The following is a 27,269-nucleotide window of genomic DNA, read 5'->3' as shown; positions in this document are numbered from 1 at the left end:
AACCAGGATAGGTGGAAGGGTTGGAGGAGGAAAAGAATAAGCTGTGAACTTCTTAGTTTTCTGTTTCTCAGCCTGGGAAATAGATGCATGGGTATTTGTTTTATTATGCTTCATACTATATATGTATGTATCTCACATACTTTTCTGTTCATAAGATATATGTACACATATCTTAAATGTGTACACATATCTTAGTTACTCAGTTGTGTTCAACTCTCTGTGACTTCCTGAACTGTATCCCTTCAGGCTCTTCTGTCTATGGAATTTTCTAGGCAAGAATACTGGAAAGTGAAAGTGAAGTCGCTCAGTCGTGTCCGACTCTTAGTGACCCCATGGACTGCAGCCTACCAGGCTCCTCCATCCATGGGATTTTCCAGGCAAGAGTACTGGAGTGGGGTGGGGGTTGCCATTTCCTCCTCCAGGGGATCTTCCCCACCCAGGGATGGAACCCACATCTCTTGCATTGACAGGGTGATTCTTTACTACTGAGCCACTTGGGTTTCCCAAGATATAGTTAATAGCAAAGTAATTTTCTTAAAAGATCCTATATATAAAATATGAGGAGTAATTCAGGAAGGGAGGCAATGCAGGAGACTTCAAGCAAAGAAACTTGATTATAACAAGCAGTAGTAAAATTGGAGGAATTTGTCTTGATCTTTTTTCTTTTTAAAGATAGAGTTATTGATTGATTTATGGCTGCTCTAGGTCTTCGTTGCTGTTTGCAGACTTTCTCTAGCTGCAGTGAGTGGGGGCTACCCTAGTTGTAATGCACAGGCTTCTCATGGCAGTGGTTTCTCTTATTGTGGAGCACAGGCTCAAGGCACACAGGCTTCAGTAGTTACAGCTCTTTTTTTCTTTAAAAAAATTTTTTTTTCTAACTTTAAACTTCTTATTTTGTTTTGAGGTATAGCCAGTTAGAATTGGACATGGAACAACAGACTGGTTCCAGATAGGAAAAGGACTACGTCAAGGCCGTATATTGTCACCCTTCTTATTTAAATTATATGCAGAGTACATCATGAGAAACACTGGGCTGGAAGAAACACAAGCTGGAATCAAGATTGCTGGGAGAAATATCAATAACCTCAGATATGCAGATGACACCACCCTTATGGCAGAAAGTGAAGAGGAACTAAAAAGCCTCTTGATGAAAGTGAAAGAGGAAAGTGAAAAAGTTGGCTTAAAGCTCAACATTCAGAAAACGAAGATCATGGCATCTGGTCCCATCACTTGATGGGAAAGAGATGGGGAAACAGTGTCAGACTTTATTTTTGGGGGCTCCAAAATCTCTGCAGATGGTGATTGCAGCCATGAAATTAAAAGACGCTACTCCTTGGAAGGAAAGTTATGACCAACCTAGATAGCATATTGAAAAGCAGAGACATTACTTTGGCAACAAAGGTCCGTCTAGTCAAGGCTGTGGTTTTTCCAGTGGTCATGTATGGATGCGAGAATTGGACTGTGAAGAAAGCTGGGTGCCGAAGAATTGATGCCTTTGAACTGTGGTGTTGAAGACTCTTGCAAGGGACCTTGGACTGCAAGGAGATCCATCCAGTCCATCCTAAAGGAGACCAGTCCTGGGTGTTCATTGGAAGGACTGATGCTGAGGCTGAAACGCCAATACTTTGGCCACCTCATGCGAAGAGTTGAGAGTTGACTCATTTGAAAAGACCCTGACGCTAGGAGGGATTGGGGGCAGGAGGAGAAGGGGCTGACAGAGGATAGATGGCTGGATGGCATCACCGACTCGATGGACATGAGTTTGGGTGAACTCCGGGAGTTGGTGATAGACAGGGAGGCCTGGCGTGCTGTGATTCATGGGGTGCATTGTCAGACACTACTGAGCAACTGAACTGAACTGATAGCCAGTTAACAATGTTGTGGTAGTTTTAGATGAACAATGAAGAAACTTAGCCATACATATACATGTATCCACTCTCCCCGAAACCCGCCTCCCATCCAGGTTGGCACATAACATTTGAGTGGAGTTCCATGTGCTGTACAGTAAGTCCTTGTTGGTTATCCATTTTGAATATAGCAGTGTGTACATGACCTTCCCAAACTCCCTAACTATCCTTTCTGGCATCCATGAGTTTGTTTTCTAAGTCTGTGAGTCCCTTTCTGTCTGTAAGTTTGTATCATTTCTTTTTCGATTCCACATGTAAGAAATGTCATACAGTGTTTCTGCTTCTCTGTCTGACTTCACTCAGTAGACTCTCTAGGTCCATCCATGTTGCTGCAAGTGGCATTATTTCATTCTTTTTAATGACTGAGTAATATTCCATTTTATATATGTACTACATCTTCTTTATCCATCTTTTTTCAAATTCTTAATGCCAGCTTTCCTCACCAGGTGAGCATGTATCCTAAAGGTATCACATATCAAGCCAGGTCTTGTGAGTATTATTTCTACCCAGTCCATTTTATGAGCTGATGCTGTCATTGGTTTTTAACTGGATTATTTGTCTTACTGAATTTTCATACTTTACTCACTTGTTTGAATGCTTTGGCTTGGCTTTGACTGACTGCACAGAATGATAGATACGTTTCTAAACTTACCCTTGAAAAAATGATAACCTCTTCCTGTCTTCATGTGCTTTAGCTCAGGTTCAAATTGAAGGTGATTTCCTGGCATGTTCCTTCTCTATACTTGAGGAACAGCCCATGGACATGCTTCTGGGACTGGATATGCTGAAACGGCATCAGGTAATTAAGAGTTTCATTTTCTTTTCACATTGGCTTTTTGTGACATACGTCATTATTACTGCACATTCCCTTGGTTGTGTATACTGAAAAACTAAGAAGCATGACTTCAAACCTGGAAAGGTCCTTAATTGATGATATTGTCATACACAGTTTGAAATTATGTATCAGTAGAAATAGAATCTTTTTGTGAAATCTTTCTGAATCTATTGAATCCTGCCATCCGTTTTGAGACTATAGTGGACAGTTTGGTTCTCTTGTGTAATTTTTAGTTTCTGGGTTGTTCAAAGTTGCTAAGTCATGTCCAGCTCTTTGCGACCACATGGACTCAACACTCCAGGCTCCTCTGTCCTCCACTACTCCCAGAGGTTGCTCAAATTCATGTCCGTTGAGTCAGTAATGCTATCTAATCATCTCATCCTCAGTCACCCGTTTCTCCTTTTGCCTTCAATCTTCCCCAGCATCACCGGAGGAGGAAATGGCAAACCACCACAAGTTTCTTGCCACAAGAACCCCATGAACAGTATGAAAAGGGAAAAAGCTTCTGAGTAGAACTCAAATAATTTTTTGATGGATTTGTAGGGCTATGTACATAATACACAGTGATGATTTTACTGCGAGTATAAGTTTAGTAAATCCTTAGTAGTTGATCAAATAGTACTTGGGAAGAAGAGTATTGAGATTAAGGGAAAAGGTTACATAAGATGTTGGAAATGGAAATGTTTGTTTAGTACAGGAAGAATAATTTATAAATGTGTTCATTTGCAGTGGTTTTTATATTTCTACTCTGAAGCCTAATAATGTGTTGAAATAAACTCATTGAAGAAGGAATTAATGTGCTCTTGGACAATAAAAATTCACATAAGGTTTCATATCTTGTCAATATTTTTATGTCACTAATATTTTTTTAAATTGTTTTATTGCAGTATAGTTGATTTACATTGTTTTGTTAGTTTCTGCTATACAGCAAAGTGAGTCAGTTATATATATATATATATATCCATTTTTTTATATAGGTTATTATATAGGTTCCTATATAGGTTAATACAGAGTATTGACTATAGTTTCCTGTGCTGTACAGTAGGTTCTTATTAGTTATCTGTTGTATATATTGTACTGTGTATATGTCAATTCCAGTCTCCCAATTTGTCGCTCCCCCTCTTCCTTGGTAACCATAAGTTTGTTTTCTATATCTGTGACTAAGTTTCTATTTTATAAATAGATTCATTTGTACCATATTTTTAGATTCCACGTATACAGAATATCATATATTTATCTCTGTCTGATTTACTTCACTCAGTATGATGGTTCCTAGGTCCATCCATGTTGCTGCAAATGGCATTGTTTCATTCTTTTTTATGGCTGAGTAATATAAAAATACGGAATGCTTCACAAATTTGCATGTTATCCTTGCTCAGGCAATGCTCATTTTCTCTGTATCATTCCAGTTTTAGCATATGTGCTGCTAAAGCAGCACACTAATTTTCTTTTCTAAATGTTTAATATTAAATTCCCACTAAAATATATTGAATCAATACTCTATAATCAAGGTACAGAATTTTAAGTTGAAGGAATGAGTGAATATAAATACAATCCAATTAAATCTAATTTATTAACATTGCTAATCTTTCCTTTTTTCTTTATTTTTATTTTATTATTAATTTTTTTTAACTTCCCCTATTTTTAAGTCATGGTATAGACTAGCAGTCTCCAGCTTTAACATATGTGTGTAATTGTCCTATATTAAGTAATCGTAAAAATATACTGAAAAGGAGGCTAGCAGAAACTCAGAATATTTTTTTATAGTGCTTGCCTTGTCCATGTATGACTTTTGAGACCATTGGTATAGACTTTAAATATAAGCTGTACTTTTTACACTTAAGCAAAAATGTGCAACTATAAAAGTGAGACATACCATTTATATAGTTGTATATATTTTTTAAAAAGTCATTTATATGTTTCTAAAAGGTGTGGCTGCAGATTATGCCCGTTAGTTTTCCAAATTTTTTGCAGTGAACAGGTGTTACGTTTAAATTCAGATGTGAATCATTTCTGTATTTGACAAATAAGTGTAAAGTATATCTCATAGAGATTATTCTGCTATACAATTTAGGTATTTTTAAAAATTCTAAATTAACAGTGTCACGTAGATTAAATTTAGGTAAAATCGATTTTGTTTTGAGTCATCTCTGTCAATGTTGTTCTTTATAAATGGAGTTATGAAGCTCAGGGTCATAATTTTCCTGTGTCATGTTTTTTTCTGCTATCATCTGTCTTTGGTTTCTTCTTTCTAAGTGTTCCATTGACCTCAAGAAGAATGTACTCGTGATCGGCACCACAGGCTCGAAGACCACCTTCCTTCCCGAGGGGGAGTTACCAGAATGTGCCCGGTTGGCATATGGGGCTGGGCGAGATGAAGTACGGCCAGAGGAGATTGCAGACCAAGAACTGGCAGAAGCCCTTCAAAAATCTGTAGAGGATGCAGGTATTTGGAATGGCTGAGCTTGCGAGTAATACTCTAGTTATTGGTGGGTAAGCCAGTGAAGTTCGGGCTTCAAAGGGGAATAAGGACCAATTCATAATCCATCTCTTCGTCCTGTTGTGGGTGTGTTCTTGTCTTCTTACCGCCTCCTCACATCTCCACATACAAGATAGAAAAGCTTCCGTGTTTCAGTAGCTCCAGAAGCAGCTGTCCATTGGTGTGTGCAGGATACATTGGGGAGTTCTTTGCCTTTGCACATTTTGGTGGGACTCTTAAAGAATCTTTCTTGTCTTTTTTTTTTTCCCCTGAAGAAAATTATAATAGTAAGCAGACATTTCCTTTTGAGTGAACATTTCCTGGAAATTTTCTTTTTCATTTCTTAGGCCCATTTATATTGGAGGATGACATTGTGTCTGTGACTGAGCAGCCCCAACTTTAGTATCTACTGAAAGTGCTTCCACCTGTGTTTTCCTCCTCCGCCACCTGAGTCTCAGTTGTAGCTTCTTTAAAGAACAAGCCAAGTTTTCTGGGCTAAAAGTGGAGGGATGCAGTTATGTTGAAATCTCATGTCTGTGGATAAGTTTTTTTCCCGTCTGTTACGTATCAGTGACTCTGGGATATATTTTCTAGAAGCTGAAGAGAAGTTTGAGTTATTTTAATGTCTTGAGCTGTAATTGTTCATTAGTGACTAACATCACACATGGGATTTGCTGATACAGTAAAATATATTAGCACTGTAAGTTAAGGGAATAGCTTTCTCCTAAAGACCAAAAAAAAAAAAGATAAGAGTTTTAACAAAAAGCAGCCAGATTTTGCCAGTACATGTCACTGGAGAACGTTCAGTGATGTCAACGTTGAGACTCTTTAGAGTAAGTGTGAGTTGCAGATGGAGTTTCCAAGCTGGCTTTGTTCAGAATCTACTCCACCACCACCTTTTGACTCAGTTTACATATAAAATACAACTTGGGTGGTGATTTAGTATTTTGTATGAAGGGGAGAATTTTGAACAATCTGACAGATAATAGTTTTAACCTTACCTACAAGGCAAGCTTGAATGGGTTTGACATACTTACATAGAAGGTGTTGTAACTTGTCGTCTTAGTTATAATGCTATTTATTAATAAAATGAGCGTGTATATCATTTTGTGAAACCTCTATTCTTTCCCCCCACAGTTTTGGTGCTTTCATTTGAGAAACACCTGCTGACAGTAGCTTAGTGCCTTATAACCCACTAACCTCAGGCCCATTTACTTTGGAGGATAACATTGTGTCTGTGACTGAGCAGCCCTAACTTTAATATAACCGTTACCCTCTTTGAGTAATTATTTTCTTTTAATAAAAAGTTTAGGAGATTAAAATAGAAGCCACAGATGTTTTCAGCCATTGTGAAGTGCGTATACGTTTTAAAAGATTAAAAGGAAATGGCTGTCTTCCCCTGTGATGACCTTTTGTTACTGACAGGATATAGCTTGTGCTAATTTTTGTAATGTTTAAATAGTGAGATAATTCTTCAATATCATATTGTATTTGTTTAGAACATCAGCATCCTACTATTAATCAGAATCACCTAAGTGTGAATATAGTAGATAATATATTTTTCCCTAAAAACTGTCTCTTTGGTGTGGATACTCTATACAGAATATCTTTATCTTTTCTATTGATTAAAACATAATTTAAAAATATTAATTCAGAGTATTCAAAAAAATAAAGAAGTTAAGCCAGGATAGGTAATCAGGTTTGGATTATTTTTCTTCTAAAAATAAATCTCAACTGAGAAAGAAATGTTGAAAGTTACTGTCAAATGTGTTCACTCACTTTTACTCCGTAAGATTTCCATATCATGTAATTCCATCTATGGATCTATTTTTTTCATCTCTTTCACGCGTTTGCCCATGAATTCTCTGTGTAGGTGTGGAAAATTAATTTCTTCCCAAGTTCTGTTGAAAATCTGTTGACGTTGACATATTGCTTTATGTATGGTGAGAGAATTAGAGCAACTAGCAAATCTTTTTGTGGTTCAAGCTACAAGAACATTCCCCCACCTTGCGTCTGCAGTTCCTGATCTTAAAGATGGCAGAGGAATGGAAACTGTAACCCTGCATGCTGTGTGGTTTGCATTGTTAACCCAAGTTTGCTTGTCTGTTTCCTAATTCAAACAGAGCGTCAGAAGCCATGATGCATGTAGTGTGTGTGTGCTGCAGCTGGAGTGGGCCCCAGACCAGGTATTTATAGACACCACGTTAAGCCTCCACCCAGTCATCGTCTGTGGTCTGAAAGTCTTTGTATCCGCAGCAGATCTAAAATGTAGCTTCTGTCATTCACCAGTTCACCTTGTTTAATCTGGTTACAACTAGCCTGTGTGTGTATATATATATATATATATTTGTATGTTGGCATACATATGTATCTAAGCACAATTTACCATTTAAAATTTTATCAGTTATCCCAGTGAAAACAGATGACCATTGTGAATATCAGCATCATAGCACTTTGTTGTTGAAGATAACCACGTTGTTAGGAATTTCATAAGCCCCTTTCTTTTGAAAAACTGGAAGTGTAGTTTTCACATTACTACACACAAGTCCCAGCATTATACAGGGGCAGCAGTTTTCATCCTGTTGAAGAAGAAGTGGAAACTTAGACCAGGTGACTTGGCCAGGGTCACAGAGTCAGTAACACAGACAGGACTAAAGTTTAATCTTCTAACAAGAAACTTGACTTTTCCTTCTCTCCCTAGCCTGACGGTTTTTCCACAGGAGGCACTCTGCTTCCATTTCCCTGTAGCATAAATATAATAAACTTCAGCCTGAGTATACTGACTGATTTATTAAAACAAGAAAGGCAGTCTTTTTTAGACTGTCAAACCTAGGAATTTATAGGGGTTTGCAGGCTGGTTGTAATTAGATACATAGCATTTAATTGCTTCTTTCTTTCATTTTCCTCATAAGGATGGGTTAAAACAGGCATTATTATTAATGTCCATTGTCCTCATCCTCTTCTGCTATCCTGTAGTACTGACCTTGTCCTCCCCTACATTTAGAACTTAGGCCAGTGAAACTTACCATCTCAGCTACAGGAGGACTATACGCTGCCTTCATAGTGAGTACGGAATTCATTGAGGTTGGTTCACCTTTGGCTCACCCAGTTATTATAACTGACATACCATTGCCAAAGGCCATTATCTTTGCCCACCTCTCCACTGCTAACATGGACATTTCACTACAGTGCATCTTTCTGTTCTCATTAACTGAAAATTGAACCTCTTTCAGTGTCAGCTGTGCAGATCGATAAATAAAATTATTTACAGTGTTTCCAGACACTAATGAATATAGTTTGCACTGAGATATATGCTCTTCTGTTTATCCCTAAACTATAAGAAAGATTGTTTCACAAGGAGTCAGTAACTACCTCACAGAGTATTTTATCTTTTCATGTTGTTAACCTAGGTTGGACTAGAACGATTTAGAGCCACTTGAATCATAACTGCATTGCTTCATGATTTCTAAGGCACAGTTAACATGAAGCATTTGAGTCGCACCTGTCCTAACAATTTGTATTGTGATGTCATTTTTGTTACCAGCCTTTGACTTTTAATTAAAGATTGTATAATTATTGCATGGAGGTCAATTTTTAGTTGGATGGATTAGTAGCAGAACAAGAGTTGGAACTGATGTTTAATGACATCATGATGTTTGTTTAGAGGTGTGGTAATTAACCTTCCATCTTTTATGAATGGTCAGTAAGTTGCAGTGAATCTAAATTGTTATTGCCTATTGGAAAATTTATGAACTATATCCCTCCACTGCCCTCCTCCCCTCCCATTTCCCTGCCCTTAAAGTAGGAAATGTTCTTATGAATGTTCTTATACTGTGTTAATACAATAAAGTAAACTGATATTCCTTTTTAAAGTTGCGTTGTTTGGTAAGATAATAATTGAGATTTAATCTGTTTGATCTTTAGCTTTATTTTTGTTCTGAGTCAAACTCACAAAGTTTTTGAAATGTTCGGATAGAAATAGAATGTTTGCTTCTCTGTCTTCTGGATGTCCCTGAGTAGTATCACATTGTTATTTCTCAGACATAAATCCCAGATATACCTAGCTTTAGACTTCTCAGGGTTCACATTTGACACACTGAAGTGAATTGGCAGGAGAATCATCCTAGTACCGAAATCCTCAAGATTATATTGTGCTTTTAAGAATCACCTGTGTAACTTACGGAATAAAGAGACTCCTGGGTTTATTCCTCAGCATAGTGTCCTACAGTCTGCATGCTTAACAAGCTTCCAGGTGGTTTAGGGCAAGTGGTAGAGAGAACGCACTTGGAGAAAGTATTTCGGAGTTCTAAACCCACTGAGAGTAAAGATACATAAATGTCCTTCAGTCTTAAGGACTAACTCAGCCATTCTGTGGTACCTAAATAAAAATTACTGAATTCCAGTACACACAGTTTATCAAGAACATGCTTACCTCTTATTCTGATGCTATGATGTTGTTTGCCACAATGAGAATGGTTCATGTATAAAGTCTGAATATAAGACAGATCCAAGTTTAAGGACCTGGTTTTATCTTGTTTAAATTTATATTTTCTGATAATTTAGTGGCCTTTGTAACCTGCTGATTAACCTTTTTTCCTTTCACTGTCGTTCTCTGTAGAGAAAAGCGGTAAAGAAACTACCTCACTGGGAATGTCATCATTACCAACTTCAGATGGATTTAACCATCAAGCCCATCCTCCAGGACTGAGTCCTGAGATTGGTAATCCTCCAAGTCTTGCTCACTCTGTCTCTGCTTCAGTCAGCCCTATCCAGCCCAGTGACCCAGACAGCATTGAACCTAAAGCTGTGAAGGCTTTGAAGGCTTCAGCTGAACTCCAGATAACCTCTGAGCAGAAAGAACATCTTCCTCCACAGGATCTTTCTGATTGTGCTCCTTCAGCAGACAGTGCTCCAGCAAACCAGAGTCCAGCTATGCCTTTGCAGAATTCACTCGAAGAAGCCATTGTTGCAGATCATGTAGAGAAATCTGCTGAAAGAAGCACCCAGGGCCTCAAATCTCATCTCCACACAAGACAGGAAGCTAGTTTATCTGTCACAACTACTGGGATGCAAGAACCGCAGAGGCTTACGGGGGAGAAGGTTTGGCACCCAGAGTATCAGGACCCAAGTCAGGTGAGTGGCCTTCAGCAGCATGAAGAACCAAGGAATGAGCATGAGGTTATACAACAGAGTGCTTCACATGACCAAGACCATCCTTGTCACACAGGGGACCTTGAACTTCTTGGAGAAAGGCAACAAAGCAGTGCTGGTTTGGAAGCTGCAATGAAAGGAGACAGGCTGCAGCAGAACGTGGACCTTCCGGGTACAGGGAAAGATATTCTACCTTCAGGATGCCTTGGCTGCTCAAATTCAGAAACACTTATGGAAGTAGATATTGTCGAACAGTCCCTAGTTGCTGTGCCGAATTCAGGAGGTCAGAATACCAATGTCAAGAACAGTGGTGCATCTGATCTCATCTTAGATAATCCCTTGATGGAAGTAGAAACATCAAAATGTAACCCTTCCTCTGAAATTTCGAGTAATTCCATTTCTACTCAGGATTTACAGCTTCTAGAAAGTAATGTTGAAATGTCTGAAACGAGTAAAGAATGTGGGGATCACCCTTCCTCTTTAATAAGTCTCTGTGGCAGTTGTCAGCCCTCTGTAGAGTCATCAGAGGAATCTTGCTCATCCTTAACGGCAGCCTTGAAGGAACTTCATGAACTTCTGGTCATTAGTAGTAAACCAGCTTCAGAAAACACATCTGAAGAAGGATTCTGTCAATCAGAGACAGTAGTTGAGGGCCAAACAGGTATTAAGGACCTTTCTGAAAGATGGACCCAAAATGAGCATCTTACAGCAACCCAGAGTGAACAGTGTTCACAGGTCTCCTTTCATCAGGCCATATCTATAGCAGTGAAGACAGAAGAATTAACAGATACTTCAGCTGACACTGGAGTGGAAGATGGAGAAACTGTTAACTTGAGGGGTCCAGGTGATGGCCTGTTAACTGATAAGGAAGGTGTCCCCAAGTCCAAGGAGTCAGTAAACAAGAGTAGCTCTGTTACTGTAGCCTCAGCAGAAGCGTCTAATCAACTACATTGCACCTTAGGTGTAGAGATTTCACCCAGACTGTTAGCAGATGAGGAGGATACACTCAATCAGACTTCTGAGCAAACTGAGTCCTCATCACCCGCTTGCATCCTGGTTAAAGATTTGGGTCAGGGCACACAGAATCCAGTGACAGACAGGCCTGAGGCCAGGGAACATGTCTGTCCTGAAGCTGCACGGCCACTTCTAGGACTTGAACCATCTACCAGCCATCCATCACCAAGTCCCTCCTTTCTTGCACCATTAATTTTTCCTGCTGCAGACATTGACCGGATTCTCCGTGCCGGCTTTACTTTGCAGGAAGCTCTTGGGGCTTTGCATCGAGTTGGTGGAAATGCAGACCTTGCACTTCTTGTCTTGCTAGCAAAGAACATTGTAGTTCCTACGTAACCATGGAAAAGTGGGCTAGACCATACTCTACTCCCTTTAAAAAAAAAGCTGTATATCTACACACACACATACACACACTCACCACATATACAGTATATGTAGAACCCTGCAAGCAGAATGTTGAGCCAGATTTTTTTTTTTTTTTTTTTTTAAGATTTTTTTTTCGGCCAAAGTAATTTATGATCTCTTGTCTGATGAATTTGTCTATCCTATTTGTTAAAATTTGGGCCTTTTTAAATGTATTGGCAGTATGTGCACACAGAAGCTTTTTATTATCATTAAGATGATGTATTCTGGAATAAAATTGATGGTTTTGTGTATAGCATACCCTTTTAGAATGAGAGTGAGTGCTTTAAAAAGCAGAAGCCATGAGAAAATCCCACCACCCATGCAGCTGAAAGCATGATGTGGCTGTGTCTGTGCTGTAGGCAAGGTATGGCTTATTGACTCATATTTTGGTTTATAAACTTGATCACATGGTTTCATGTTTGGAATGCATTATGATTCATCGGTTGTAACAGGAAATTGAAGAATATTTCCTGGAGTAGCATGTTTCCATTGGTGTGGTTAGGATTTGACATTTTAATGCGATGAGTTGGGAGGGCTTAAAACTTGGGCTGCTTCGTACATCACAGGCTACTGCATGGATTGCCAGATATCTTGGGTGGGATTTTGTGAGGGAATTAACATCAGAGTGTAACATGGTGCTACCCAGATTAAAAAAAGAAAGGAAAAACTGTAATTGCATTTGCCAATGTTGATAATGTTTCAACAACTGTTGTGAGTGAAATAATGCTCTAAACACTGGAATTTACTAGTGATTGGGTTTGGTAGCATCTCACTGATCACATCTCAACCCTTAATGACTTATGGTGAACTTATGTTCAGCTGATGGGTTGGTTGCCAGCAGTTTATTTCCTTTCCAAACTCATCTTCTAGCAAGTTCTTCTAAAGCTCAGTTTGAGCTGTGTTCTGAGTGAAATATTCAAGTGTAATAACCTTGTCACTGGTTCATCTTGGTGCTTGGAATGGTCTGTCTATTTGGTGAGTGTCTTTCATGGCAGTGGAAATAATAATTGGAGTTTCTGACTCAAGTGGCCTTGGTAGAGTTTTCCATCCCTTTCTTTCCTCAGGAGTTTCTTTTTTAAAGCAAGATTTGTCATATTTGTGTTTACCATGTCAAGATAGAGTGGGGCATAGTATATAGATGTATTTATTGTGGCCTTTTTTTATATGAGGACTAGCCCTTGGAAATCATTGTCCTGTGGGCCCCACTGTGCAATAATTCTACTGGGTAGATTTTAGATTTTTTTTTTTTCCTGAAAGATAAACTCTTATATACCTAGCAGGAATATGGAGTCCTGGTTTTATTGAAGAGAATTTTGAGAATGATAATTCCTGATTCCAGGTGATGATTTGCAATGTGTCTGAAACAGAAGCTTCAGAAGGGTGATTTGTGAACTTTTAATGTTAAGTGATTTTTGTCTAAAGTCTTACTCTCTTTGAGAGTTATTCTTTCCGTCAAAATTTACGTCATTGAGCACAATCAAAATGGAGGCTCATATCTCAGGAGTTTTTTAAATCTTAATTTGGGGGCACTTAGACATTGTTCTTCTTCTACCCTATTGCATCTTCTTTCTTTCTGCTGTGATGTATGTATGTGTATTAGGAGCTGTGAGTGATACGATGGAAAGTCCCATAGATTCCTCGTGATTCTCTGAAGTTCGGAAATGGTTGACAGAAAGAGCTGTTGCTTACTGTGTTCAGGGTGGCGCTCTAGACAAGTTAGCCAGATTGTCTTTAAAGTGTTCTTTTAGACAATCCTGTGCTGTAGACCCTTTTGCCTGCCCTACGCCAAAGATATAAGATGCACTAGGAACCTGCTAATAGGATTTCTGTCAACCGGCTCTTAGAGCTGTGACTGCAATTAAGTAGTGGTGCTATGATTGAAACAAAATTTAGTAGCCATGCAATGGGCCCCTGATTTGCTTTATGGGAATGACTGGGAATTTATTCTGAGCTTATCAATCTTTAGGGTTACAAAGTGGGGTGAGTGTAGGGTGGGAGGACTTATTGATGACAATAGACTCCTCCAAAAGGCCTTCTTTATAAAGAATGGCCTCTTAGTTTTCTGTACAAGCAGTTCCTCTGAACAATGCTCAGAGACATAACCACTGAATTTTCACACTGTGGAGATTTGGGGGTCAATCCCAGGTGGGCTATAGAATATCAATCCAGAAAAGGTTTCATTACAATAGCTTTTATTGTATGTATATGTATATTTATTTCTAGGAGAAAATTCAATAGGTAGGCCTATAGTTGTACACGTATTCTTATTAGGAATACTTTGGATGAGCTTAACCCATTTGCCAAATATCCCTGTCCTTCTTCATCATTTATTTTTCAACTTATAGTTGCTTTTGATTTTTTTTAAATCTTCTGTCCATTGTTTGTGTGAAAGTAAAAATTGTTGACATTGTCAGAATTTTGAATCATTTTTAAATTTAGCAATTCTAAAACACAAGGAATTAAGGAACATGGCATTAGTGAACCTTCATTGTCAATTTTTATGCAAAGTGCAGAAATGAGAGATTAACTTCTCCAAGAATAAGATAAAATCATTGTGAACTCCTGATTGCCAGCAGAACTGGTGAGGCCAGCCGTTACCAGTATGGGCTGCTTTGTTGGATAGCTCTTTTGTCATAATCAGTAATGGACAGCCTTGTGAACAGTGCTTACCTCCAAGAGTGGTGTCTATTTATTCACCAAAGAGAGGAGAAGATTTCCTTCCAAGTTGGTTCCTGTGTGTAAGAATGTGTTTGGTAACCAGACAGCTATAGGCTCTAGATTTTGCCATTGTCACTGGTAAGAATTATTTCCACTTGTACCTCTTTAGGCATCCAGACATGGTCTAATCCTTCATCTAAGCCTTCATCCCACCGTTTGCGCTTTATCCATTATCATAAAGATTATCAGTTGCTTAGCAAAGGGAACTAGATAGATGGTAAATGTGTGAGGAAACTGTTCTGCCTTGCAGCCTACAAAACTTTCCAGAGCTCCTTGTCTCAATGCATACTGAAGGGAGACACACACCATGTATTTTTTCCCAAAGGGTTTCTCCAGTAAGAGAGTTATATGAAAAGATATATGAGACTTTGTGTTACCGATTTTATGATAACCAGTTGAGGTGGAATCTGCCTGTTTTTCCCTTAGCACAGCTTTTCTATCTCTAGCAAAAGCCATAAAACTTTGGGTTGGTTTATAACCATTAACTCGTGTATATATACATGTGTGATAGATATCCTGCAGTTAATTTTGCATAGATTAAAAAGCAAACGTTTGTTAATCTTCAGATAACAGTCTTCGATTATGGCGAAGACTTTGATCCCACCATGTTTATAAAAAACAGCCTTGTAAGTCACTGGCCAGAAGAGTGGCAGTACATTCTGATTTCCTTTTCCTTTCGGTCTGTCACCTGCAGAGCATAAGCAGGGCACTTGAACTGCTACATGTTTCCAACTTGTTATCACTGGTAGCATATCATAAGAGAAGCTAACTAGATTATGCACCCTTTAGCACAAATACCAAAAAGGCAAATTTCTCCTTTGAATTTGGTGATTTAGTGTAGTCTGTGGCTGAACTAGAAACACAGTTCTCAAAGAGTTCCCCTTCTGAGAAAATTAAGGTTACCTTTCACATTAGGAGATCCATAAATTAAAATAGCTGCTTTCTTTCTGAAAGATTTAAACATGCCGATTTACAACAAGGTAAACTAAAAGCATGTCCTTGAGAACCAGAAATGTCAAATCATGGCTCAGGTTCCCCAGTAGTGTTCCCTCGATGGATGTTACTTGGGAGTTAATCATATAAATCATAGAACTTAAGGGAGGAACCTTTGATGTGCTTGATTTTCTCTTGTGCCTTAGTTTCTCCAAATAGCAGAGGCATCAAGTTCGAGTCGGTGCTAAAAGTCGAAGTATCATTGGGGTGGGGAAGGGTGGAGAATGTCTGAAAATGGCCCTCCTGGAGATAGGCATGTATGGAGTGTCCTAAGGGCTCACCTTTATTGTTGATTGAGTTATCCTGCACCAAATCATTTGATTTCCCCAGAAGGATTAGATTTCCATAGAAGTATTGTGACATGGCTTTTTTGCATCAGGCATACAAAAAGCAAAAATGGTTTCTATGTGTTTATTATGTTCTTTGTTGTGCTATCAGTATTACAGTAGTGAAAGCAGAAGTTTAAGAAAATCTGTTTGAACAATGAACTGTTAAACTCTCTCAGACTGCAGTTTGAATCTTTGAATAAGAATTTGTTATTCACTCATGAAACATTAAGTGACTGGTGAGCATTGAGGATAACAGCAGTACTGAAACAAACGGAACTGCCCTGTAAAGCTATCAGTCTCGTCAAGAGACATGAAATAAATCTTAGCTTCAAGTGCAAGATCTATTTTTGCCTATTAGCATCATTTATTTTAAAAGTCGTACTAGGATGATTGGGTTCAAATTCAGAGAAAACGGAAAAGCAGGCTCAAAATGGAATTAGAATCTGAGAACCTAGAACTGCTCTTAAAAATGTTTTTGAAAAAATGAGATTGGAGAAACCAACAAAAAATGTCCTAACATTTGGTAGAAATACTTGAAGAGATTAAGGACAGTTCAGTTTACACTGTTGGTGGAGGGGGAACAGGCAGGATAAAAGTGCAAGTAAATGGAAGATGACCTAACGAGTACCAGTGACAGTCAACTTTTCCTTCCGTCACGACCTCCTTCCATGCAGGGTGGAAGTATAGACTGCTATGGCATCCTTCCTGCCGTCTTTGAGCCAGCTGCTCCGAAATACTAACCATCTGGGCCAACAAGACTTAGCAGAGAATTCTGGAAGATTTGCTGTTTTAAAGCAGTTGAGTGCAAAATGTGAAAATAGAACTCTACAGCAGAGAATGTAGCAAGCAATGGTTCTGGGACTAGATGAGGGGCAGAATTTATTTACAAGAAAATTCAGGCCTCTGCCAAACCTCTTCTGCAGGACAGCTCCATCAAAAGGACATTCTTGAGCCTATCACCATATATGTGGTAATCCTGAGGATACAGGTAGAATTTCTGAACCTTAACTACAGTGACTTCTGAAGCTTACAATTAGAATACCCTCGCAGGTTTGTCAGCTACATACTGGTAATCTAGACCTTCTGGGGACTAAAATGAGCGGGTATAGCAGTTTTAGAGCACAGTCTTACGGAATGAAATCTACAGAGAAAGTTAATGCAAGGGTGTGGAAGATGGGAAATTTCCCTAAAATAAGGACACGTGGGGTGGGGATGTGGAATATGAAATTAGAGTAATTTTTACAGAATTATATTTCTCTTCATATATACCATAAAGAGGTCTTCATTAGCTAACTTGGGAAAGAGGTGTGCTGGTAGATTTTTTTCCTGGTAGGATACATAACAAATTATTTTGTTTACCAGGAGTTTGTTTCACATTCAGCCTTGAAGGATGCATCATTGGCTTAAAGGAAGGTAGACCTCTCTAGTTTCCTATATATTCAGATCAATTCAGCATAGTTTGCTTTTTTTTAAACTGTGCACCTACAATGAACGTTGAATGCTCATTTATATTCAAAATTTCATTTCCATGTTAAGTTGGGCTAATGGCCTTTGCACTCAAAGTTTGTTTACCAGTTTTGTAGCCATATTTAGCAAATTTTAGCAAGTAGAAACCCCTTTTTCCCCTCTTATTTGTTCTTGGAATTGTTCTTTTATTGCTTTCCTGATTTTTCTTTAAGCTTTGAGACTACTGCATCTTACAAGAACTAGGCTGATTGGCAAAATAGGCTTGCCAATAGCTCTTTCACTCCCATAAGGCTTTGGTTTTGAGAGTTGGGAAAACTCTGAGAATTTAAGGGAACCAAACTCAGGAATCCCACAGTTGGTTGCATTGTGCCATTGGCTTAGGGGCTGGACACAGGACCTGTCTGCCACTGAGTGAGCCAGATGCATTTGGGTTTGAGTTGTTGTCACATACTGAAATGTAAGTCAGCCCTAAGTAATCAAAACACTTTTATTTTTCTTTTTTTATTAGGAACTTTCTGAAGAAAAAGTGATGTGTAAAACATTTGATATTTAAGACAATAAAGTTTTTATCATAAGACTCTTTGGTTTGATCAGTTTTCTTTTAAATTGATACGGTTGGTTACTTTTGTCCTTGTCTCTGTCTCCCAGCCATTTAAGTAATTTATGCCTAGGCACTGTGACTTGTGGCCATGATCCTAAACACCAGAAGTGGGCCACTTCCAGATAAATACTGCCGGTGGATGGCCATCTGCTGATGTGAAATGGTGACTGCTCCAGCAGTGATGCACAGCAATAGAGACAACATTGGTGACAGGGTTTTGTGGCTCAGACTAGTCTCTAGAGCTAGGATGCTCAGGTGTGAATTCTAACTTTGCCACTTACTAGCTGTGTGACTAGGTAACTTCCCTAACCTTTCTGTGCCTTAGTTTCCTCATCTATAAAATGGGGACTATCGGGGTTATAGGGGTTCATGAGTAAGTTAGAAACACCCTTGGGTGTTAACTAATGTGGAGTTACCGCTTTTTGCATGAGTGTGTGCTGTGGGACCCTCACTGAGGATTTCCAGTGTACGTAGGCTTCCCTGATGGCTCAGCGGGTAAAGATGTGGGATGACATAGGAGACTTGGGTCAATCCCTGGGTCAGGAAGATCCTCTGGAGGAGGAAATGGCAGCCCGCTCCAGTATTCTTGCCCGGAAAATCCCGTGGACAGAGGAGCCCAGTGGGCTACAGTCCAAAGGGTCACAAAGAGTTTGACATGACTGAATGACGAAGCAGTAGCCAATGTACATGGATCAGCTGATATACACAGGGAGTAGTCTAGACACAACCCGCCTTGTTCTGTTATCTTTCCTTGACTATCAGAATGCTGAGAGCCAAAGCTACCTCTAGTCGGAGGTAAGAAGTACTAATTATTTTTCCATTGTTCAGATCTCAATGTTTTGATAATCAGTTCATTTGAAATGAGGTTTCTAGTACTTGATACGAGTGGAGGAAATTGTGAAACAGTTATTGGTGGAAAGAATTCTAGATCTTTGGTACAGAGAAAGGGAAATTTACTGCATCTATGTTTTAAGGTGGGGGGAGATTTACAAGCATCACGGAAATGAATTGGATTTACGGCAGGAATCTACAGCTTGCAGGAAGAAAATAGAAGAAAAAGGATATACATTTAAAAATAGAAATACAGAGGAATGGGGGGGAAAGTTCAAGAACATAGTTCTAAATTTCAAAATGCAGATTAAGCAGAACATACTTCCATCTTAAAGGGCTAAGTTGTCAGCAGATAATGCTTCCCTGTTCAAAACTATTAGTGTTCTAATAGGATTAACAGACTATCAGTTCAGTTGCGTAGTCGTGTCTGACTCCTTGCGACCTGCACACCTGGTCTGCTGCACACCTGGCATGCTGTCCATCACCAACTGGAGCTTATTCAAACTCACGTCCATTGAGTCAGTGATGCCATCCAACCACCTCAGCCTGTGTCGTCCCCTTCTCCCGCCTTCAGTCTTTCCCAGCATCAGGGTCTTTTCCAGTGAGTCAGTTCTTCGCATCAGGTGGCCAAAGGATTGGAGTTTCAGCTTCAGCATCAGTCCTTCCAATGAATATTCAGGACTGATTTCCTTTAGGATTAACTGGTTGGATCTGCTTGCAGTCCAAGGGACTCTCAAGAGTCTTCTCCAACACCACAGGTCAAAAGCATCAATTCTTCAGTGTTAGCTTTCTTTATAGTTCAACTCTCACATCCATACAAGACTACTGGAAGACCATAGCTTTACCAGTCCTTATTTGTGAGTTTTGTCTAAAAAGAGCTAGAGTGGCTTGGTTCCTCCTAGAAAGTTACTAAAAACAAACATTTTCCCTGTTCAACTTCAGGTATCTGAAATAGAAATTCCCCGAACCAGAAATATTCCACCACCCACCCCAGCCTGCTCCTCTCAGGATTCCCTTGAGAAGTCAGTGGCAGCTTCATCCTTCCAGGTGTTCTCTCAGACCTAGACTCCGTTCTTTCACAACCTACATTCAACCCATCCTGGATCCTATTGGCTCCATTTCAAAATATAGTTGAAGGCTTCCTGGTGATCCAATGGCTAAAACACCGTACTCCCAATGCAGCAGGCCTGGGTTCAACCCCTGGTCAAGGAACTAGATCCCACATGCAACTAAAACCCGGTGCAGCCAAATACATATTATATGTATAATTGAAATCTGATCAGTTCTCTAACCGTGGTCAAGGCGGCATCATCATCGCCTCTCACCTCAGTTACTGTAGTAAGTCTCCCTGCCTCTACCCTTGTCTACAAAATGTTCTTAGCACAACAGCCAGCATGATTCTGTTAGTTCATACCTTTCCTTAAACCCTCAGTGGGCCCTAATCTCAGGGTAAAAGCCTAAGTCCTTAGAATGCGTCCAAGGTCCCTATGTGCCTCTGACTTTTCCTTGATCTGGAATGTCCTTTCCCTGAACACCTCCATGGCTTTTTCTCTCACTCCCTTTAGGTTTACTCAAATGCCACCTCAGTAAGGCCTTCTTTAGCTAATTTATCTTTGTCAGTTTCCTTCATTTTTCTCAACACCGACACATCCTAGTATATTCTTCATTTTGCTTTTGTATCTCTTATCTCTTCCCCATTAAAATGTAAGCTTCATGAGAATACGGGTTTGTCTCCTTTTCACTACATCTCCCAATGCCTAGAACTTTGCCTTATGCATAGCAGGCCCTCAGATATGTGTTGAAGTAATAAATCTGTGAATACCATTAGGCTGACTCAAAGGCCCATGAGTGGAGTGACAAAAATGACCTGAAACCCAGCCAGGTCATTGAAGTTAGTGTGCAGGTTTAGGGGTTCGAGCCTGGGGTGACTGTTGACCTTGGGTTTGTGTGTGCTAAGTCACTTCAGTCATGTCTGACTCTCTGCGACCCTGTAGACTAGCCTGCCAGGCTCCTCTGTCCATGGGATTCTCCAGGCAAGAATGCTGGACTGGGTTGTCATTCCCTTCTCCAGGGGATCTTCCCAACCCAGGGATCGAACCCTCATCTCTTACATCTCCTGCATTGGCAGGCAGGTTCTTTGCCACTAGCACCACCTGGAAGACCTTGAGTTTAATGTGGATTAAGATGGGTGACAGATTCCCTGGCAGTGGTTAAGAGCATCTTCACTGCCATGGGCCCAGGTTCAGTCCCTCATTGGGCAACTAAGATCCCACAAGCCTCCCAGTGTGGCCAAAAAAAGAAGGAAAGATGACATTATGAGGTTAGTAAGTTTGCCGGCTTCCCTGTGAGGTAGTATTTTTATTACACCCACGTCTAAGACTAATTTGGGACTGGCAAACAGCACCTCTCCATAATGGTTGTACCGACTTGGGCCATAATTCCTCATCCATTATCTTCCTAGAATAGAAAAGGCCCAAATCACATGTAAAGAGAAGCAGCCTTTTATTTGGTGCAAGTTCTCTTTATGTGCTTTTACTTCTATGGTCAGCTGAAAATTTTTCTGCATCCCTATTGAATTAAAATTTAATCAGAAGATACTAAGTCAATAAACACTGAATGTCATGTGCCAGACACTGAGTCGGCACTGTGAACACAGCATTGCATGAACTGAGCAAAAGTGCACATTCTGCAGAGCTTACGTTCTAACAGAGTCTGAAGCCTGATCACGGACAAAAAAACACAGGTAATAATACATCCTAAAATGAAAATTTGGGAGGTTGGCATGCTATAAGGGACTAGAGGCTACTTCATGTGGAATAAAGCCATCAGAGAGAAAAGTCTTCTGAGAAGCTAACATTTAAACTGAGACCTGGCTGACAAGGAGGCTCCTGCCCTGTGAGGCTTTTAAAATATTTATTTGGCTGCACCAGGTCTCAGCTGCATCTTATGGGGTCTAGTTCCCCAACCAGGGGTCAAACCCAGTCCCTGTACTGGGATCATGGAATCCTAAGCACTGAACCACCAGAGAAGTCCCCAGGTGAGAATCTTGGGTGTATTGCATCAGGCTAGGCTGAGGAAACAAAGAGGCCAGAAATTCTAGTAATTTATTACAAACCAAGTTTTAATCTTGCCTGTGCTATCTAGTCCAAACAGGTGTTCCTGGTTGATAGATCTCATCCAGGCAGTGCTTAGGGAACAAGGCTCTTCTCTCATAAGTCTGACATCCCCTTGGCTTCATCCCACTTGGTGGAAGAACATGGAGGAGGAAGTGGATCACTTTATTTCTGTTCACATGCCCTGGGAGAGAACTTGATAATATTGTCATGCCTTCCGCAAGGAAGGCTGGGCAATACACCAGCACTGCCTGGCTACAGTGCTGTCACTGTGGAGCAAGCAGTTCTGGATGAACAGCCCAAGGCCTCTGCCACACTGGGGAAGAGCTTTCCCAGCAAAGGCCCTGAGATGTGAACACACAAGCTTGTGTAAGAAGCAGAAGGTTGGCGGGGGCGGGCACACACCAGCGGACAGATTGGAGATGAGTCAGAGACAGGCTGAATCAGATCAGCTCTGGCTTTGGAGGCCTGAGAAGAGAATGGATGTTATTCCAAATGCTCTGATGAGAAGCTGTTGGAGGCTCTGAAGCAGGGAGGTTGAATGACATCCCAGTTTTCACCAACACATCTTGCTGGCGGGACAATAAGGAGGAAGGGATAGAAAGTTTAACTTTTTTTTTCAGCTCGCACAACGTTAGTTCCCTGCCCCAGGGATTGAACCTGGATCCACGGTAGTGAAAGTGCCAAGTCCTAACCACTGGACCGCCAGGGACTTCCCAGGTGTTCAACATTTTAAAATAACCCCGCCTAGATTTAAAGTTGCCTTGTGTTAGCTTACCCAGTCCTAGAGTTGCAGATTGTCTGCACGTGCAGGTACCAGAGTTAAGGTATGGGAACCTGGACCATCGCTGTTTTTTACAATTAGTCCCTTCTGTTCCCTTCTTAGACAGAGAGCAACTTCACAAGCCTAATGGCCAAGGAAATATTTACTCCCTCCTCTGGGAATATAAATATATTTGCCTTGAGTTGGGGGGAAGGGAGGAATTGGTCCCTTAAACCATCTTCCACTTTTTTTTTTAACAGTCTTGTCCAATTGTCTTTTAAGGTTATAGTTGCTGGAATTTTTTTCTGTTTCCTCTCTCAGGCAGTACACACCTGGAAAGAAGAGCAGAGGAGCCCTGGTAGTCCAGGTCTGTGGTACTTCTATGATCTTGCCTGCCTTCCCAACTTCTTCCTCATCTGACAGTGTTCGGCAGTATATTTAGGTGCAGACAATATTATTTAAAAAAAGAAAAGATCATTTTTCCTGTGTCACTGGTTTGGAAACTAAGATTTTCCCAGGGCCCTAGAGTGACTCAGTTGAGGCTTTTGACTCTGGATGCCTCAGAGTCTCATGCCCTTTCCACATGATCAGTAAAGTCTTGTGTAATAAATGAATAAGTTTCAGTTTTGAACTTGAATGACTCCCAATAAGAGGATGGACAGGCACCCTCTCTTTGTTCTCTGTCTTTTCACAGGCAAAAATGGATTCCATATTTGAGCTCTGGTGCAAGCATGCCTGCTCAGTTGTGTCCAACTCTTTGCCACCCCATGGACCGTAAACCACCAGGTTCCTCTGTCCATAGCATTCTCCAGGCAAAAATACTGGGGTGGGTTGCCATGCCCTCCTCCAGGGGAATGGGATGCCATTTTCTCCTTCAGGGGATCTTCCCGACCCAGGGATGAACCTGCATCTCCTGCTTTGGCAGGCGGATTCTTTACCACTGAGCCACCTGGGCCTAGGCCAATTATCTGCATGTGGACACACACACTGGACTCCCTCCCTTTCCCTGCAAGAAGTCTTAAGAGACTAAAATCGACCTCACTTATCCCATCCATTCACATACCTATACAAGCCTAAGGAATTTGCTAGGTAGTAAGGCTGTAAGTTCCTCCTGAATGTTGTCAAAAATTGAATCTGACCATTCCCCAATGCATGAAGATAGAAACAAGCCAGAAATGCCACCGCCTTCATCAGGCCTTTTAATAACAAGTGATAATCACACCTTTTGAAGCTGTCATGTGCCCAAGCCATGAGTAAACTTCATAGGAAGGTGGCACCCAGAAGAAGATGCTGCCTGGATGGTGGCTTGTTATTATTAAAAGGAGGGAGGAGTCTCAAAGCTAGCTCATTCCTTGCTGTGGGCTGAATAGCTTCTCAGAAGCTGGAGTTGCATCAGACACGTTGGGGCCTGTAGGCACCCAGTCTGGGTGGAGTGGGAGGGCAGTGCAGCAAACCTACTAGACCAACAGGTCATCCGAGCCAGCTTTCCTCCTGCTTGCCACAAACACCTCTGGACACCAAGTTCTTTCATTCCAAATTCAAAGTGATGCTTCCTCTGCCTCCAGGTTTTTCTTCACCTGTCCAGTGACTGCAGCCTCAATCCCCACCTGTCATTCTGCCCTCTTCTATGCTCTACAGAGGCTGTTATCTCCTATTTTCCTGACCTCAGAAAATACCCTGGGTTTAGGGATTTTGCTTCTTTCTCTAAAGAGTTAGACCAAGTCCCTGTAGGGTTACCTCCTAGAATTGTTGTTCAGTTGCTCAGTTGTGTCTGACTCTGCAAGCCCATGGACTGAAGCATGCCAGGCTTTCCTGTTCTTCACTATTTCCCAAAGCTTGCTCAAACACATGTGCATTGAGTTGGTGATACTATCTATCACATCCTCTGTCGCCCTCTTCTCCTCCTGCCCTCAATCTTTCCTAGCATCAGAGTCTTTTCCAATGAGTCAGCTCTTCTTATCAGGTGGCCAAAGGACTGGAGCCTCAGCATCGATCCTTCCAATGAATATTCAGGGTTGATTTCCTTTAGGATTGACTGACTTCATCTCCTTGCTGTCCAAGGGACTCTCAAGAGTCTTCTCCAGCACCACAGTTCGAAATCATCAATTCTTCAGTGCTCAGCCTTCTTTATGGTCCAACTCTCACATCCATACATGACTACTGGAAGAAATATAAAGAGATCTTTGGCTCAGAAAAGGGTAAAAATGGTTTCTGGGCTCCACCATTTGCTTTATGATTTTAGGCAAATTACCCTTGTCCCTCAATTTCTTCACCTGTACCAGAAATGTTATTCAAGGATTTGTGAGACAAATGTATGGAAAGCACTTAGCTCAGCTCATGGCACACGGTCAGTACTCATCACTTTTCATCATCATCATTGGTGGTATTAAGAACTCTTGTCCTTGATCCTGATCCTGCAGTGGTAATAAAACACAGCAATCTGTTTCTCCCTCCTTTTCCTTGGCACATACTTTTTACCCCCTTATCCAGTCTCATAAAAACCAAAAAAATAACTATTACGATCTTGGGTCTCTCCTGGGAAACTGAGGGATGGAGAGGTATCATTTTTATGTGTATTGGGCGGGGTCCAGCTAGGATAGGCTGTACAGTCAGTGTTTCTGATCAGTGTTGGAGTGACTGAGAGGCTGAGGGAGGGGCAGCCTTAGGAGAGAAGAGTGAAAATCAGACACCTGTAGCTGAGAATTGGGGTATCTTGAGAGTAAAAAGGGTGCCAATCATCTTACAATATATACTTACATCAAATCACATCATATACCTGAAACTAATATATGACATATTTCTCAACTTATAAAAAGTGAAAAAAAAATACAATGAATATATATTGACCAAAAAAAAAAAGAATAGAAAGGAACTAATGAATGTATCAGGAATATACTTACTTGCGGACCAAATGAATGAGTGAGCCAGGTAGGGCTCTGAGAACTCTAAAGTGTAAGTGGCTTGCTTCAAAATACGAATTTGGAGAGGCGGGTGTGTGGGGAGAAGGGGAATCGTTATGGTGGGCTTCGGGGCTGAGGCTGTTAGGTCCTCAGGACATGTGGACCAGCTGAAGAAGTGGGATAAGGGTGAGAACAGGCAAGGGCTTCGGGACTGAAGATGAAGTTGAAAGGAGAGAGTGTTTTGGGGGTGGGGAGGAGCACCGAGGACCCGGAGTGGCCTAAAAGTTGGAGACTGGGCTGTGAGGGTGGGGAACCCTGGGCTGGTGAGGGCCAGTTGGCAGGGTTCTGTGGGCAGGTCCGGGAGGGGGTCTCCATGCTGCCCAAAGCCAAGGGGCCTGGGTTTCTGGGCTGAGAGCCGGGGTCTGAGCTTTGAGGGGTCTCGACTGTGTGGATCACAATAAACTGTGGAAAATTCTGAAAGAGATGGGAATACCAGACCACCTGACCTACCTCTTGAGAAACCTGTATGCAAATCAGGAAGAAATAGTTAGAACTGGACATGGAACAACAGACTGGTTCCAAATAGGAAAAGGAGTACGTCAAGGCTGTATATTGTCACCCTGCTTATTTAACGTATATGCAGAGTACATCATGAGAAACGCTGGGCTGGAAGAAGCACAAGCTAGAATCAAGATGGCCGGGAGAAATATCAATAACCTCAGATATGCAGATGACACCACCCTTATGGCAGAAAGTGAAGAGGAACTAAAGAGCCTCTTGATGAAAGTGAAAGAGGAGAGTGAAAAAGTTGGCTTAAAGCTCAACATTCAGAAAACTAAGGAAAAAAAAAGAAAAGAAAACTAAGATCATGGCATCTGGTCCCATCACTTCATGGGAAATAGATGGGGAAACAGTGGAAACAGTGTCAGACTTTATTTTTGGGGCCTCCAAAATCACTGCAGATGGTGATTGCAGCCATGAAATTAAAAGACACTTACTCCTTGGAAGGAAAGTTATGACCAACCTAGATAGCATATTAAAAAGCAGAGACATTACTTTGCCAACAAAGGTCCATCTAGTCAAGGCTATGGTTTTTCCAGTGGTCATGTATGGATGTGAGAGTTGGAATGTGAAGAAAGCTGAGCGCTGAAGAATTGATGCTTTTGCACTGTGGTGTTGGAGAAGACTCTTGAGAGTCCCTTGGACTGCAAGGAGATCCAACCAGTCCATTCTGAAGGAGATCAGTCCTGGGTGTTCTTTGGAAGGAATGATGCTAAAGCTGAAACTCCAATGCTTTGGTCACCTCATGCGAAGAGCTGACTCATTGGAAAAGCCTCTGATGCTGGGAGGGATTGGGGGCAGGAGGAGAAGGGGACGACAGAGGATGAGATGGCTGGATGGCATCACCGACTCGATGGACATGAGTTTGGGTGAACTCCGGGAGTTTGTGATGGACAGGGAGGCCTGGCGTGCTGTGATTCATGGGGTCGCAAAGAGTCGGACACGACTGAGCGACTGAACTGAACTGAACTCAACTGGGGCTAAGGAAGGGGAGGCTACCGGTGGCCTCTGGCGGGCGGGGGAGGGGTCTCCAGGTCCCGGGGGTCCGACCGGAGGGTCCTCCCCCGGGCGGGAAGGGCCTCCAGGGTCTCTGAGGAGAGGCCAGGGCGCCTGGGTCTGGAGGCCAAGGGGGTCTCCCAGTCCCCGGTTTCCCCGGCGCGACGCGGCGCCGGCGTCCCAGCCCGACCATCGGCCTAGGCGCC

General features: G+C 41.2%; 1 protein-coding gene and 1 non-coding gene across 7 annotated transcripts in view; one reads left to right on the top strand and one right to left on the bottom strand.

Annotated features, from left to right (window-relative positions):
* Nucleotides 1-17,875, top strand: part of DDI2 (DNA damage inducible 1 homolog 2) — a 43,338-nt gene extending 25,463 nt beyond the window's left edge. For 4 of the 6 annotated variants that reach the window (XM_070768452.1, XM_019976178.2, XM_070768451.1 and 1 more), the window contains 3 exons: nt 2,603-2,706; nt 4,999-5,188; nt 9,840-17,875. In XM_070768452.1, the coding sequence (XP_070624553.1) occupies nt 2,603-2,706; nt 4,999-5,188; nt 9,840-11,722 (2,177 nt within the window). In that variant the 3' untranslated portion in view covers nt 11,723-17,875. Of the gene's footprint in view, nt 1-2,602; nt 2,707-4,998; nt 5,189-7,344; nt 7,408-9,839 lie in introns of those variants that run through there. The other 2 variants (XM_019976182.2, XM_019976181.2) reach the window with 2 other exon arrangements.
* LOC139176595 (U6 spliceosomal RNA) lies at nt 4,077-4,180 on the bottom strand. The gene has a single exon (XR_011561051.1). It is a non-coding gene; the product is annotated as a U6 spliceosomal RNA (small nuclear RNA).
* Nucleotides 17,876-27,269: the final 9,394 nt, after the last annotated feature.

This window comes from Bos indicus, chromosome 16 (genome assembly GCF_029378745.1).
Source record: "Bos indicus isolate NIAB-ARS_2022 breed Sahiwal x Tharparkar chromosome 16, NIAB-ARS_B.indTharparkar_mat_pri_1.0, whole genome shotgun sequence".
In the NCBI taxonomy this organism is placed as follows: domain Eukaryota; kingdom Metazoa; phylum Chordata; class Mammalia; order Artiodactyla; family Bovidae; genus Bos; species Bos indicus.
The sequence above is the reverse complement of the archived record's forward strand: the minus strand, read 5'-3'. Positions and strand labels throughout refer to the sequence as shown.